Below are 15603 nucleotides of genomic sequence, written 5' to 3'. Positions count from 1 at the left end.
TAGAAGATGCTGTGTGCTTCAGTTTCCCTTGGGGAGTGAGCTGTCCGCCTTGCTTGGACACCTGCAGGGCACACACACATCCTCTCGAACTGCCTGCAGAACCCTGCGAGCTGTGTGGGCAGGAAGAAGTCTCCTAGGAACAGAAAAACCCCCAGCTCCTCTCATTCCTCGCAGCACACAGGGCAAAGCAGGTCTCAATGAAAAAGGCACAAAAAGGCCTGAAAATCCTGAAGACTCATCACGTTATTCCTGTTCTGCGTCCCTTGGCACGCTGTAGCAGCGGGGACCTCGGCAGCCAGCACGAGGGCTGAGCCTTGTGCCCTGCTGGGTTTGCCCAGCACAGCCCTGCTGGCCCAGTCCCTGGGCTGCTCCCTCAGGGGAACTCTTGAGCCTGGTGACCTCTTGAGCCTGGTGACCTCTTGCCAGGTGCAGGGGCCATTATCAATAACAGGAAACGAGCTGGGCAGGAGGGGCAGGGGAGACAGAGACCCAGAAAGAAAGGAAGCGGTTAGAAAGCCGTCACTTCCATTTCTGCTGCAAGAGAACCTGCGCCCACGCACCGACGGGCGCGGGGGAACAGTGCTGCCCTTCCGCAGCCTGATCTGCTCTGGGATCTCCAGGGAGTGCTTGTGACGAGGGCCCAGATCCTCGTCTGGCCTTTGATAACAGCTAGAAAGGTGGCTAAAATAGCCCATGCTCAGCCACTGTCTGGTGCAGAAATAGTGTGTGGTGAGCCCAGCCGCTGGCAAGGGAGTCACTGCTGGGGGGTTAGGATTCTTAACCTTGCTAAAGACAGACTGTGCATGTGATGCTGCCTGTGTCCTCCGGTGCTGGCACAGGATGGGTCTGTGGATGCAGCTGCCTGGGGCCAAAAGGCCAGGGAGGATGTGCCAGCAGCTTTTATTTTAGGACAAATATCTTCACTGAAAGGGCGATCAGGCACTGGCACTGGCTGCCCAGGGTGGAGTCAAAGGCACATAAATATGGCACTTGGGGACATGGTTTAGTGGTGAACATGGCACTGCTAGGGCAGTGGTTGAACTTGATGATCTTAGAGGGCTTTTCCAACCTGAAGAACTGTATGATGATTCTTGCATAGCAAGAGGCAGTCCCTGACAGCCGTGGCACGTCCCATCTCTCTCTGGAGGAGACTGGCCATGGATGAGCAGAGGCAGCCAGAGGGCAGCAATGCAGAGACGATGGATCTGCCCAATGCTGCTCCTCCGGCTCTGAGCCACAACAGAATGTGGGCCTGGCTGCTTTTGAAAGCTGTTCTGGATTGTGCTTTCTGGCCTCAGAAATTCAAGAAGCTGCTGTGTTGGGCCATGCATGCTCCTGCTGAGAGATGCTGTGCTATTCCTCTGAGTCCTCTTGGTCTTGCTGCAACTGTGTGGCCATAGGTGTGAGCCATGGGAGCTTGCAGAACGTGGGGTCTGCTTTGTCCCAGTTCCAGGCACCAGAAATGTTCATGTCTGCTCACAGTAGGGAAGCTATGGTGCTTGGAGCCACAGCTGCCCCAGATCTGGAGGAAAAGCAAAGAAATTGTGAGTTTTTTAGTTTCTTTTCTTCTGCTGTTGGGGCTGAGAGGGGTCCCTAGCTGCTCTGGGGACTTCCTGCCAGCAAGTTCAAGGATGGAGCCATGGAGCTTTCAGCACTGGAGGAGAAATCGAGGCAGCAGCTGGTGTCACCGGAGCCCCAGATGCAGCAGAACTGCTGGGGTGCTTGCCCGTGGTGTTGGGGCCCAGGCCTGTGATACCAGGACAGGGCAGGAGAGATCTGTGCTGCTGGCAAGTCAGGGAGAGGATGGAGAAGCACCAGCTGAGCACTCCCAGGGCTGAAGAGAAGGGTGCAAGGCAGCGAGCTCTGCTCTCAGCTGGGGCAGGCCACCCCTGCCCTGCCATGCCACCAGCCAGCTTGGCATCATAACACTGTGGCAGATCACGTCCCACTTGGGCACTACTCCTGCCAGGGGCATCTCCAGCTCCTCTCACAGCCCCCTGGGCAGCTCTGCCTGCCCCTCTCCTGTGGGCCTCCTGAGCCTGTCCCCAGAAGCACTAGTGGGGACAGTTCAGTGAGCTTTAGGGTTGCTCGACTTTGGGGAGCTGGAGTCCAGCCAGAGGCCCCACAGAACCCATGCAGCACTCTGGGCAGATGTTGTGTGTGGGGCTGAATCCTGCAGAGCTGCCTGGCTCCAGGGCTCTGACAGGACCCCCCATATGTGCCTCTTGCTCCATCCCTGCAAGGGGCTGGTTCATGTTTTTGTCATGGTCAGGGATGACTAAGCATGTAAGGATCCAGGACTGGACCCTGAGGAGGTCCAGATGGATCCTGTCTCCCACGAGGAGTCAGGAAAATTCAAGCAGTGACAGCCCCCCTGCATGTCAGCGTCCTCCTCTCTGCTGCTTCTTCCCCAGGGATCAGCCAGGCCCCAGGGGCTGACGAAGCGCAGACTCTGCCATGACCTCTTTTAACAATGTGCAGTGAAGGAGGGGAAAGGTATGTTTGTCAAGGGAGAAAATATCTGTGTGTTTCCCTGGAGACCTGGTGGGACAGTTCCACCAGCCCTGGTACCCTCCAGGGCAGAGGGGAGTTTCAGTGACAGGCAGGGACAAAGAAGGAGAGCTGGGCAGAGGGCTCCGGGCTGGAACAGAGGAGCAGCGGCAGGAGCTGGGTGGGCACCACCAGGCAGGGTGACCTTACCTGTGTGCACCACTGCAGACGGGCTCAGGGGGAGCAGGGATGACCCCAGGCTGGAACAACACTGAAACTGCTCAGTCGGGGTGCATGACCTGGGCTGGGTGGAGCAGGGCTGGGGGAGATGGAGACAGCAGGGATGTGCCATGGGGTTCCCTGCCCTGGTCTCCGCCTTCAGCAGCACCCTGCAGATCTGCAGCACTGAGCTGTTCCTGCTCCCCAAGCACCAGCCAGAGTGCACTGAGCCCAGGAATGCCCGCTTCCCGGGCTGGGCAGCCTGAGGAGCTGCTGGCCATGCCTGTGATTGTCAGGCCATGGGAAGCTGTCGGTAAGAATCACCAGCCAGGCTGTGCTGCAAGTGGTGTCCTTGGCCGGGGTGCGACCACACATTCACGGATGCTTTTGGCCCAGAGGGGAAGGAATAAAGCTGTCTCCTTGTCTTGGTTTGAAAGACAGGTGTCAGCCGAGGAAGACGGGAACCTCCCTTGGAATGGAAAATATGACCCCTTTCCCTCCAAATTATTATAACTTTGAAATTACGGGGCTTTCGGGCAAAGCTATGGAAAAGGAATAACAGTTCTTTATTAGTGTATATATGTATAACAAGACAAACAAACAACAGCAGTGGCAGCAACGCCAGACAGAACCAGAACCTAGTGCCAGAACCAGAACCCGGTGCCAGAACCAGACCCGGTGCCGGTGCCAGACTCCGGTGCCGGTGCCAGACCCGGTGCCGGAACCAGAACCCGGTGCCAGAACCAGACTCGGTGCAAGAACCAGACCCCGGTGCCAGTACCAAACCCGGTGCTGGTGCCAGACCCAGTGCCAGTACCAGCCCCGGTACCAGCCCCGGTGCTGGTACCAGACCCGGTTCCGGTACCAGACCCAGTGCCAGACCCGGTTCCCGTACCAGACCCGGTGCCAGTACCAGACCCGGTTCCAGACCTGGTGCCGGTTCCAGACCCGGTTCCCGTTCCAGACCCGGTTCCCGTTCCAGACCCGGTGCCGGTTCCAGACCCGGTGCCAGACCCCGGTGCCCGTTCCAGACCCGGTGCCCGTTCCAGACCCAGTTCCCGTTCCAGACGCGGTGCCGGCTCCAGACCCGGTTCCGGTACCAGACCCGGTTCCAGACCCGGTGCCGGTTCCAGACCCGGTTCCCGTTCCAGACCCGGTGCCGGCTCCAGACCCGGTGCTGGTGCCAGACCCGGTTCCCGTTCCAGACCCAGTGCCGGTCCCAGACCCCGGTGCCGGTTCCAGACCCGGTTCCCGTTCCAGACCCGGTGCCGGTACCAGACCCGGTGCCAGACCCGGTTCCCAGTCCAGACCCGGTGCCGGTTCCAGACCCGGTGCCAGACCCGGTTCCCGTTCCAGATCCAGTTCCCGTTCCAGACCCGGTGCCCGTTCCAGACCCGGTGCCGGTTCCAGACCCGGTGCCAGACCCGGTTCCCGTTCCAGACCCGGTTCCCGTTCCAGACCCGGTGCCGGTTCCAGACTCGGTTCCAGACCCGGTGCCAGACCCGGTTCCAGACGCGGTGCCGGTTCCAGACGCGGTGCCGGTTCCAGACGCGGTTCCAGACCCGGTGCCGGTTCCAGACCCGGTTCCAGACCCGGTTCCCGTTCCAGACCCGGTGCCGGTTCCAGACCCGGTGCCAGACCCGGTTCCCGTTCCAGACCCGGTGCCGGTTCCAGACCCGTTTCCAGACCCGGTTCCAGACGCGGTGCCGGTTCCAGACCCGTTTCCAGACCCGTTTCCAGACCCGGTGCCGGTTCCAGACCCGGTGCCGGTGCCAGACCCGGTGCCGGTGCCAGACCCGGTGCCGGTTCCAGACCCGGTTCCAGACCCGGTTCCAGACGCGGTGCCGGTTCCAGACCCGTTTCCAGACCCGTTTCCAGGCCCGGTTCCAGACCCGGTTCCCGTTCCAGACCCGGTTCCAGACCCGGTGCCGGTGCCAGACCCGGTTCCCGTTCCAGAAGACCCAGTTCCCGTTCCAGACCCGGTTCCAGACGCGGTGCCGGTTCCAGACCCGGTTCCAGACCCGGTTCCAGACCCGGTTCCCGTTCCAGACGCGGTGCCGGTTCCAGACCCGGTTCCAGACCCGGTGCCGGTTCCAGACCCGGTTCCAGACCCGGTTCCAGACCCGGTGCCGGTGCCAGACCCGGTTCCCGTTCCAGAAGACCCGGTTCCCGTTCCAGACCCGGTTCCAGACGCGGTGCCGGTTCCAGACCCGGTTCCAGACCCGGTTCCCGACCCGGTTCCCGTTCCAGACGCGGTGCCGGTTCCAGACCCGGTTCCAGACCCGGTGCCGGTTCCAGACCCGGTTCCAGACCCGGTGCCGGTTCCAGACCCGGTGCCGGTTCCAGACCCGGTGCCGCCTCTCCCGCCGCGGGCCCGTTCCCCTCGCTGCAGTTCCTCTCGCGGCCGCCAGGGGCGCTGGCGGCTCCCGGCCGGGCAGGGCGGGTGCGGTGATTCCCCCGCGCCGGCAGGGGGCGCTGTGGCGCGAGCTCGGCCGCGTCTCCCCTCAGGCGGCGGTGGCGGCTCGGCCGGCGGGAGGGATGGAAAAGCGGCTTCCTTTACAAACCCATGGGGCAGCTGAGCCCGGTGCCCCTCGGGATGGCAGAATGGGCTGTAGCAGGAACCCCGGAGCGGCGGCTGGAACAGCAGAGGCGGCCACACCCGGGGTGACAAACAAAATGCAGCAGAAACTCCGCAGCCATAGCAGCAGCTGCGGGGTGTCCCCGCAGGCACGGGGTGTTGGGTTATAGTGTGACGAAAAACCCGGAGCAGCGGCACAAAGCAGCGGGGCTGGGCAGCGGCAGCCGGGTTTTTGCAGGCAACTGCGGCAAGCAAAAGCCGGGGAGACGCGCCCTGTGGGAAGGGCAGGGGGTTGGGGTCCCGGGTTTTCCCCTGAGGCACCTGAGTAGATGGTGAGGGCGCTGTTCCAGAACAGTCAGGTGTTAATAAGGTCCCAGTTCAACAGCAAAGGCTCACCCGCGGTAAGGAAGAAAACAGTAAAAGGGTTGGACTCTGCGGTGGCAGCGAATTCTCCCAGTGGTAGCAGCAACTTGACCGTTCCCCTGCGATCCGAGAGCGGGAGAGTGAGGAGCTGAGCCCAGCCCCTGACCCCCCAGCCAAAATCTCTGGGTATCTCTGCCCTTCCCAAAAGAAAACCCCCCCAGCTAAGAGAGTAGCCAGCTGCACCCTTCCCTCCACCTTGGCCACTTCTTTTAAGTACTGGTTGTTATAATCTCTTAGGCAACAAATGGGACAAAATGCCCTGAGAGAAAGGAAAAAAAAAAAAAAAGGAAAAATCCTGACCTCCAACAGTCCTGCTGCAGGTCTCTGGCAAAGGTCGCAGCTGATCTTTTGCAACCTCTTCCTCTGCCAGATGTCAAGCAGCAGAACTTGCCTCCTGGACAGGGGTCTGCTCTGGGACCAGGCTCTGTGCAGGCAAGTCCTCTGCCCCAGAGGTGCTGGAAGAGCTCCTTAGAAAACAGGAAACCACTCAACCAGAAGAAGCAGTGAAACATTCCCTTGTTCTGCGATGTTTGTTGTTTTAGGCTCTCCCAGCCAAGCGGCTCAAGCTGAACAGCAGTTCGGCTGATCCCTCTGAGCCGTGGGGCCATTCCTCCAGGCCTTGCCGTGAGCCCAGCCCAGCCCAACCCAACCCAACCCAGCCACCATCCACGAGAGATGCAGGACAGCGTGGCTTTGCAGCCCAGATGCCAAACGTGCTGTTAATGAGAGCCCAGGAGCAGATGAGTAGGCTCGCAAAAGCTTGATGCATCCCCGTTACCAGCCTTCCCTCCAGCAGCAGAGCGTCTCTGCTTCCTGGTGTGTGAGTGGTAAACTGAGGCAAGGCAGGTGTGTTCCAGCTCAGAGGTGAAAATAGCTTCTGCCAGTGCTTTGGGTAGGGACCAGCACTCCAAGTCTGGCATCTGGGCAGGTCTCCAAGCCTCACAGGTGCTCCATGCTCCCAAACCCTCAAACCAGGATGTCCGGTTCAATGGACACCTCACTGGGGACTCCTGGAGAGGCAAGGCTGAGCTGTGTCACTCTGGAAGGCCTAGTGAATGATCCCACTGACCCTAGTCAAGCAGCAGAGGTTGTAGCTGAAAGGAACAGACAGAACTGTCAGCAGGCAGCAGTGGAGGGTGCTGATCCTGCATCCCTCTGCGACCGCCTCACCCATGCTCCAGAACTGCAGCAGCCACCAGGCGAGGCTGAGCCCGTGCCAGCAAAGCCTTTGGCAATCAATGGCTGTGGGACCCGAGCCTGTGGCCAGGATGTGTCCCAAGAAGCAGCTACCGCTGGGATGTGTGACTGCCCACAGCAGCGCCCTGGGGAGCAGCCAGGCTGTGCCAGCCCCAAACATGCCTCAGCCTGAGGAGGGTGGTGTTGGGGCTCCCTGCAGCTGGGCTGGGGGAGTAGAACCCAGAAGGGGTCCCCCAGCTGCTCCTGTGAAGAAGCAGAGCTGCTTCTGCTGGGGTCTGGATGCAGAAAGCAGCAGGCACTGCTGACAGTCTACAAGGTGGACTCGTGTTTGGCTCCAGGAGCTGCAGGAGATGCCAGGGAGAAGCCGAGGAGCTGCATAAGCAGGCACTGCCAAGGCTGTGGCCACACACTGCAGGGACAGGAACACCCCTGGGTGCCACACCACAGCATCCCAGGACTGCTGCAGTGCAAAGGCCTGTCCCCGTGCCATGGGACACTCAAAGGTGGCACAGCTACAGGAACGGGTGTGAAAAGCCTCAGTCCAGGGCTTGCCGCTGGATACGGTGGTGGTGGGGGCATTGGTGGGGGCATTGGTGGTGGCATTGGTGGGGGCATTGGTGTTGGCACTGACACAGGCCAGGGCACATGGGAGAGGGACAGCAGCTGGGCAGTAAGAGGGGACAATGCCCTGCCTGTGACCACAGCTGCCAGGCAGATCTCTTTCCTACCCTGTGACATGAAAGATGGGCAGGCTTTGTGTTTACTCCTCCGAAAAAGAAACCTTCCTCCTGGAAACAAAACCTTTTGTGTGCAAATGCACCCGTCTGCAGATTTGTTTTTATACAGGAAACTTTGAACCAGAGGCTGGGGCTTGTTTCGTTTTGACTTGGGATTTTCAGTTCATGGCAGTATTTGGAACTGAGCTGCTTTCCAAATTTGGAGGCTGGGTTTTCACATCATTGCTGAGTGTGGCAGCAGTGTCCAGGGCTTCCTGTTGCTGTCCCTCTCCCTGTTTGCAGAAAGCTTAGCCCAGCTGAGGTGGGGATGGGTGCCCTTTGGGGAAAGGTTGAATACCTTGAGTGGCAGCTGAAATGTGTGACCCTCCTGTGTGGGACTGAGAAGGGTTGGGTGCAGAACTCCTCCACCATGAGCTGCACAGCCATGCAGGAACCCTCTGCTCCCATGCCAGGCTAAGCTGGGTGCATCCTGCCAGTCCCTGGCAAGGAGATGGGACCTGTGAAGTCCAGACCTTGCTCACAGCTGGGACTGAAGGAGACAGGAGTTGTCACACTCAGTGCCATGGCTATTGCACCTCCTCTGGCTGCAGCCATCGAGATGGGAGCAGGAGCACCTTGGGACCTGCTTCCAGCTCTCCCCCAAACCCACTGGCAAGACCCTTCTCCTTTCCCCCTGGGAGCAGCTGCCACCCGTTCCCCAGGGCAAGGATAAGTGCCATTCTGGACAAGCCCTTGGAATGCTCTGCACCTCTTGAGCCAATGCGCCAGCTCCTCTCCATCCCTCCTGATGAGGGACTGAGGGGCCAGGATGGTGCCTGGTCTGATGGGGCTCAGGGCAGCAAAGCCTTTGGCAATCACAACCCTCAGACACCTTCAGGGCTGGGGCATGGGCTGGATGCCTGTGCTGACTTCATCACTGTCCTGGGGCTCTCCCTGTTCCTCCTTGCAGCGGCAGCACGAGGGGATGCTCACCATGACCAAGGGTCCCCAGCACCTGGCTGAACCCACAGCATGTGGGACAAACTCTGGCAAGGTGCGGGGAGAAGTGAGCCATGCCCAACCTGCAGCGTTGGCACACAGCTCCTGCTCCAGAGTGCAGACCCTTGCCCTCAAGGGGCCACAGGAGACATCCCTGTCCAGCTGATCCCTCCTCCCCAGCATCCTGCAGCTGAGAGCTGGGCGAGCCCAGGCGGGCCTTCCCGCCGGTCCAGCCCAGACTTGAACGTCAGGGCCGTGCACAAGCAGAGTAAACGGGCGAGTGTGAGCGTGCCAAGTTGACACCGCACGCGCCAGGCGCGCAGGAACGGGCTGTGGACCACGCCAGGGACACCCACCAGCTGAGGTACGACTCCCATTCTTTGTCCCTCTCGCTCTTCCCGGATGCATGGTTGAAGCCAGGATGTGTGCAGCAGGGAAAGGTGCAGGGCAAATCTGATGCCACAGCCCCGGGAAAGGCGGCAGGGGATGGGCAGCCTCCGAGCACGGCTGTGCCAGGAACAGAGCCTGGCACTCGGTGGCTGTGCCTGCACGGGGGAATCTGGTGCTGGGCCCCTCGGCACGGTGCGGCACAAGTGGGCACTGGGAGCTGCTTTGTGGCTTCTTGGCGTCATGTGCACGGCATCCTTGCAGCATCGGGCACCCTTACTGCCAGCCTGTGCTGGCACTGCATCACAGGGTGGGAGCAGAGTCCCACGGGATTGCACAGGCTGTTGGTGACTGGGTGGGTGATTCTGGAGCCAGGTGTTGCCCCAGCAATACTCACAGTAGATCTGGGGCCAGCACTGTCCAGGCTGCTCTCAGCCCTCCCCAGCGGGTGCCTGTTGCTTGGCCAGGGGAAGCGGAGCCTGCTCAGCCCCAGGGGCGGCACCCACACCCCGGGGGTGCAGAGCAGGTCTGCCCTGCTTTGCCGGCTTTGGGCGTGCTCTGAGTCACCGCAGCCCTGCGCTCCCAGCTCTGCGAGGCGCCTGGCTCGAACCCGCAGGCATCCCGGGCTCAGCTGCCAGGGCTTCAGCAGCGAGTGGGGGGAGCGAAGAGCATCACCCAGGTGATGGTAACAGAGTCACTCCTGCCACTCCTGGCTGTCCATCAGCCCGGACAGTGTGGCTGTGCCCTGCCCTGCAGGGGGTGATGTCCGCCACTCCCTGCCTGCCCTCCTGCCTCTGCAAAATGGGAAGGGTTCCAAGGTATCAAAGCGTGGGGCAGGAGGCAGCGGCGGTGCTGGCAGGGCTCCATGTGGGAATGACTAAATACTTGCACGGGGTTGGAGAAGGAGCATCCCCATGCTCTAGGGTTTAGCGTTGGAGAACCATGGCGTGTGAACCTTGCAAAGCGAGAGGTCCCAGCAGCACCTGCATCCTCTGCAGGTTCTGCCCTGGGAGCAGCCTGTTCCTCTCGTTCCTCCCTCGCAGCACTGGGCAGCACTCAGCACCTCAGAGTGGCAAAGGGAAGAAACTGTGGCCTGGGGCAGTTCACAGTGCTGGTGGGCACTGGGAGGGACTGAGGGATAGGGACCAAAGGGTTGTTGTTGGGCTGAGGCAGGACAGGAGCCCCAGAGCTGTTTCCAGCCCAATCCCAGTGGCACCAGTACCCCATATCATGGGACCCCTGGGCATATGTTGTCGTAGGGTGCCAGGTTGGATGCGCAGAATCCTGCCCAGGGAGGGATGGCAGAGCTCCCACGGAGACATCAGGGCTGCATGTTCAGACAGCAGCAGAGGCTCTTCTGTGCAGTGACAGCATTGCCCACAGCACCAGGTCATGGCTGTGCCCTCTGAGTGGTAGGCTGAGTCCCTGTGGGAGTGTCCTCAGCCACATGCTGCCTCCCTGGCAGGGGCCCTGCAAGGCTTTGCCCGTGCCCAGCCTTGGGAGTATCACCTGCTACTGTCACCTCACACAGACCCTGTGACACAACTGGGACCTTTGGGCGAGGCGGGCACTCTGCTGTCCACCCTGCCCATCCTCACCCGAGCAGGTGCTTCTCAGGGAGGCCTCAACTCCCACCAGGTGTGCAGGACCATGCTCAAGTCTGGGAGATGCCTCAGCAGGGACAAACCCAGTGCTGCCAGCTCCATGCCCAGGGCACCTGGAGAGAAGGCCAGTGCATGGAGTGCGAAGTGGGTGCACCCTGCTCTACTCTGCTCTGGGGTTGGCTCTGCTCGGGAGGACAGCCCAGAGCCTTTGCCAGGCAGGACCTTTGCCACTGCACTGTGGCTGTTGTCCCTCACCTCAGCATAAGCAAGACCTGACACCACAGTGACAGGCATGCTGTCGGGGGCCCCCTTTCCCATCTCTGCTCCTGGATGATCCCCCTGGAGCACAGGGCATGAGCATGTCCCGTGCTGAGGCTCTGCCGCTTGCCAGAGGCAGTGGCTTGGCTGCAGAGCCCCAGTCCCCTCCCAGCCCTGGCCAGCCGAGCTCTGCAGCCATCCCGGCCAGCGGGGCGTCCCCATCCCCCTGCGCCTTGCGGTAGCGCTCACTGCTTCGCGGAAAATGTGATGACTCGGCAGCCCCTGAGTTTCCAGGCCTGGTTCCAGCTGCTGGGTGGAGAAACCTTCTGCAGTTGTGTTTGGGTTTGGCACAGCTGAAGGCTTCACTATCAAGGGTGATTGGAGGGGAGATCTGGTATCCCCAGCCGAAGGAGGGCTCTCTCTCTCTGTGTCCCTACCTGAGGTGGCACGGTGTCACTGGGGTGGCCGTGGGGGAGGCAGTGCTGGCACAGCATGAGCAGCTTCAGTCCCGTGTGGAGGCTGCTGAGCCCTGCAGCGCCAGGGACAGGCCCTGGGCTCAGCTCCCAACAGTGCTTTGGGCTGTTTCCACTGCAGCCACAGCCCAAACTCCCTGAGCTCAGGGAGCACAGCCACTGGGACCCGAGGTTAAATCAGCGGGGCTGGTATAAACATGTGTTCCCATGGCAGGGGGTGACAGTTCGCTGTGCCACTAGGATAGGCAGAGGCTGCAAAAGCTGCTGGGATGTTTCCTGGTTCATGCTCAGAGGCCAATCCCATCCTGGGGGGCAGCAAGGCACCCCCTAAGCCCATCCTCATGCCAAGTGAGGTTAGCTCTCCCCTGGCTGGGGAGGTGTGGAGCAGTGGCACGGTGTGGCAGCAAGATCCGAGAGAACAGACATTGTGTTCCAGGAGTCCCTGCTTGGCTGCCCAGCCCAGAGAGCAGAGCAGGCAGAACAGACCCTTTGCTCTGAGGGCAAGCCAGTGTCCAGAGAAACTGCTTCCATGGTGGAGCTGTGCCCCCGTGCAGGGCTGCAGCAGCAGAGGTTGTGGCCAGAGCTGGAGATGGCTGGCTTTGCAGAGAGGCTGGTGCAGGGGCACAGAGGCTGTGCCCAGGCAGGTGCAGTAAGTATGCACAGATTCTCTCCAGCTGGGCCGGGCAGGCACAACCCAGCTGGAATGTCCCAGGACTCCAGTGGCTGGGTTTGTCCTCTTGTTGGCCTGGAGCTGCTCTTTGGTATGCTTTGAAGCTGCAGGAGCCCCACCTTGACTCTGTAGTCTGGGAAAACCTCCTGTCTGTGCCATCACTGCAGGGGACACTCCCTTTGACACTGGGGGATGCAACATCTCCTTCCAGGGTTTTCCTTCATAATCAAGGTTCCCTCCTGTCCCATGTCCCTGGGTCACAATTCTCAGCCCAGCAAGGCCCTCCATCCTCACTGCCAGCCCCTGCTTCATCAGCCAGGGGCTCCTTGAATTCAGCTCTGCCATCACCTGCCACGCTCGAGGGACACCAGAGTCCCCAGCGCTGCCTGCACTGCCTCTATCCCAGCCACCCTCCAGGTGACCCTCCAGGCTGCTCATGGGAGCAAACAACCCTGTTACCTGTGCTGGCAGCCTGCACCCCACAATGGACATCCACTGAAAGCCTCTTTGCAAACATGTTTTGGGGACCAGCCAGCTGTAACCTCCTTGATCCTGCCCTGGGCCCCTGGGTAAACCTGGCAAACCCTCACTGCAGCGAGGAGCTCCAGTCTCCTCCCAGCTGGCTGCAGCTGCCCAGCTCTGGAAAGGGGCCTTTAAAAACAGTCCCCAGCCCACTGGAGACAGCAGCAATCAGGCCCAAATCTCCCCCTGTCTCATTTCTTGGGAGGTACTCCATCTCAGGGGCTGGAGGACCTCACCCCCAGTACCTGTGAGCACTCACCTGGCACTCAGGTGAGGGGGGGTGGCCAGCTGCCCATCATGCCAGTGTCCAGCAGCAGGGATGGGTATCCCAGAGCTGGCTGTGTCACTGGTTGATAATGCCACGTGCTAATGGATCTCAGTCCCAAATGCTTATCAGGGGATCTCTAAGAGCCAGAGCTCTTACCTTGGGCATCCATCACTTAAGCAGATGCACCCACGGCATTTTTGGCATTCAGCCCTTCGAGCTGTGGGCATTAAGGGTTAAAAATCTTGCCTGTGCTGGAGCCAAGGCATTGCCTTCTGCTCCCACCCTGATCTCTGTGTTCAGGGTGCAGGGGAAAGGTAGGTCTGGAGACAGAGTGACACGAAGAGGCTCTGGTGGTAGAGCTGTACCTTTCTGCTGGGGGACATCTGAGTCCTAGACAGAAGTGACAAACAAGCCCTCACTGCTGGGCTGGGCTGCGGGGCCAGGGCTCCTTTATCCTCAGCCCACTCCAGGCAGGGACCTCTGCAGAAACGTGACTGTGACCACGGCCCCGGACTCCTGGCACCAGTCCCATTTGGCCAGGACCTGGGAAATTAACTGTCGCCCATGCAAAGGGAAGGGGATTCATATTCTCAGTCTCCTTTCCCAGCTGGCTCCATCAGCCTGGGGGTTGTCAGAAGGGTTGGGGTATGGACGCGGGGTTGGAGATGGGTCCTAGACCAGGTCCCCTGTGTCCCCCTCTCCTCTCAATTGCATGCAGAGCTGGAGCTTTTCCGTGTCTTTGTCCAGATACTGGGGATTGTTCTGTCTGTCACAGGTCCCACCTGACAAACTTCTGAGTCTTTTGTCGAGGGATTTTGGTGTTCCAACGGACAAGTGGGGGATGTGTCCTACTCTGACAGCTCGGTGGCTCACAGTAATGAGCAGAGTTTGAATAACCCCCATAGGTGGCCGTGCTGGCCACTGGGACAGACTCCCACGGCCACAAAGGCTGTACTGGCTTCCGGACTGATGCATCACTGAACCTCTTCCAGCACTGTCCCAGATCTCCAGCGCTGATGTGAAGCCAATGGCATCTCTGCTCTGAATGAGAGCTGGCATTCTGCCACGCATTGCACAGACACCGCAGAGCACGGCCCTGCACGCAGCCCGGGGGCGCAGCCTGATCCCCAGGCAACCCCCAAAGCACAGCGCCTACCCACCCGGGCACAGGGCACAGCCACCCCCTCAGAAGGGCGAAGCGTGGTTCGGGCACCTCTGTGCCCGCCAGATGCCACTCCCAGGAGTCTCCCACAGTGTGCGCTCCGCCCGCCGCAGCCTGCGGGGGCACGGCACAGAAACACCCCCAATCCCTGCCCTCGGCGTACCCAAATCCCCGCTCCCCGGCCGCACCTGCGCAGGAATTAATGCCCACAGAGCTGAAGGGTGTCTGAGGGTGCGGCACACAGAGAGCCGGGGGGCACAGCACCCGCGGCCACACTCGTGTCGTCGCCCCCTGCACCATCCCAGCTCATCGCTGCGCCCTCCTTCCCTCCCTCCCCGCGCTGGGGGCTGGTTCGGGCGCTCCCTCCCAGCCTGGGGCCGCCATCAGCGGCCAGTCCTGTCTCCTCCCCTCCCGCTCCTCCCGCCCCTCCGCTGCAGCTCCCGGAGCTCCTGCCGATGCCAGAGAGGGCTCCAGTCACGCAGAGCCCCCGCCGCAGCGAGGTTCCCTGAGCCCCCGGCCAGCAGCGAGCCCCCCACCCCAGCCGGCAGCTCTGCCCGCAGCCGCTCTCTCCGGGCCAGCTGCGGAGTCACTTCAGAGGACACGGACCCGCGGGGACAACAGCAAATGCTCCCGGCGAGAGGCAGCCGCCCCCGCTGGGCTTCTCCCGGGCCGGAGGCGAGCTCTGCCCCTGCCCAGGGACAGCGGGCCCGGCCGAGGTGCCAAGCGCTGGCCGGTCCCCACTGATGTTATCTTGCCACCTGCGCTCGGAAAGCACGTGGGGACGCGACTCCTGGCAGCCGTGGGAGAAGGGGCTGGCTGGGGACAGCCACTGCTAAGAAATTGCCTTCCCCCCCACTCCCTCCCCAACTTGTCATCCCTCTGATCTGCAGCCACCAGGTCCCCCATGAGGTCACTGCTGCTCCCGCTGCTGGTGTTGTGGGTGCCGCGGCTCCCAGGGACCCTGGCAGAGGTAAGCGCCTGACTCCCCAGCCCCCTCTTTGGCTCCGCAGCTCTTGGCCGCAGCTCGCTGCCGCGAGGGGCTGCCCCGCCGGGGAAGGACGCGGGACTGCGGGTGCCTCTCTCTGGCCGTGCAGCTGCGCCCCATCAGCGGTGTTCTCTATTCCGAGAGCCGCTGCCCCCGCTGTCCCCGCTGCCCCTCGCCCCAGCTCCCGGGACCGCAGCGTGTCCCTGCTGCCGTGGCTGCGCCGCTCCTCGCCCGGCAGTGGCCCGGCTGCTGTTCCCAAGGGTCCCCATCCGCTTCGCTCTTCTCTCCCAAAAGCCCCGCCATCGGTGAGGAGTCGGAACGAGTCCGCCCGCAGAGCCGAGGGGAAAGAACGCCAGGAACATGCTAGTTTTGCTGTGGCTTGTTGCAGGACAGGGAGTGGGCAGGAGACATTTCCTTTAACGTGGGGGGAACTGACGCCAGTCCAAAGCCGGGCACACCCTGCTGGGAGCAGGCTGTGAGAGAACGGGTGTCCCCGCTGCCGGGCAAGGTGCTGGGGGCTCCGGGGGCTCTGTTCTGCCCGTGGGGGGTGGCAGCTGAACTGGAGTCTGTGGTCCGTCCATGCTCTCCCCGTGGTGGGGAAGGAGGTGTAGAGGGAATGAGATTGCCAGGCCCTGTCCAGAGCTCGCTCCTT

General features: G+C 61.4%; 1 protein-coding gene across 5 annotated transcripts in view; it reads left to right on the top strand.

Moving 5' to 3' along the window:
• Positions 1–8880: 8880 nt before the first annotated feature.
• LOC125337788 (receptor-type tyrosine-protein phosphatase V-like) overlaps positions 8881–15603 on the top strand; it is a 40761-nt gene continuing 34038 nt past the window's right edge. For 2 of the 5 annotated variants that reach the window (XM_048327910.1, XM_048327906.1), the window contains exon 1: positions 14383–14936. In XM_048327910.1, coding sequence (XP_048183867.1) covers positions 14871–14936 — 66 coding nt within the window. In that variant the 5' untranslated portion in view covers positions 14383–14870. Of the gene's footprint in view, positions 8987–14372; positions 14937–15603 lie in introns of those variants that run through there. The other 3 variants (XM_048327908.1, XM_048327911.1, XM_048327909.1) reach the window with 3 other exon arrangements.

The sequence above is a fragment of the Corvus hawaiiensis genome, chromosome 24 (assembly GCF_020740725.1).
Source record: "Corvus hawaiiensis isolate bCorHaw1 chromosome 24, bCorHaw1.pri.cur, whole genome shotgun sequence".
NCBI classification, from domain to species: Eukaryota; Metazoa; Chordata; class Aves; order Passeriformes; family Corvidae; genus Corvus; species Corvus hawaiiensis.
Note: the sequence above shows the minus strand (reverse complement) of the source record. Positions and strands in the feature narration are given on the sequence as shown.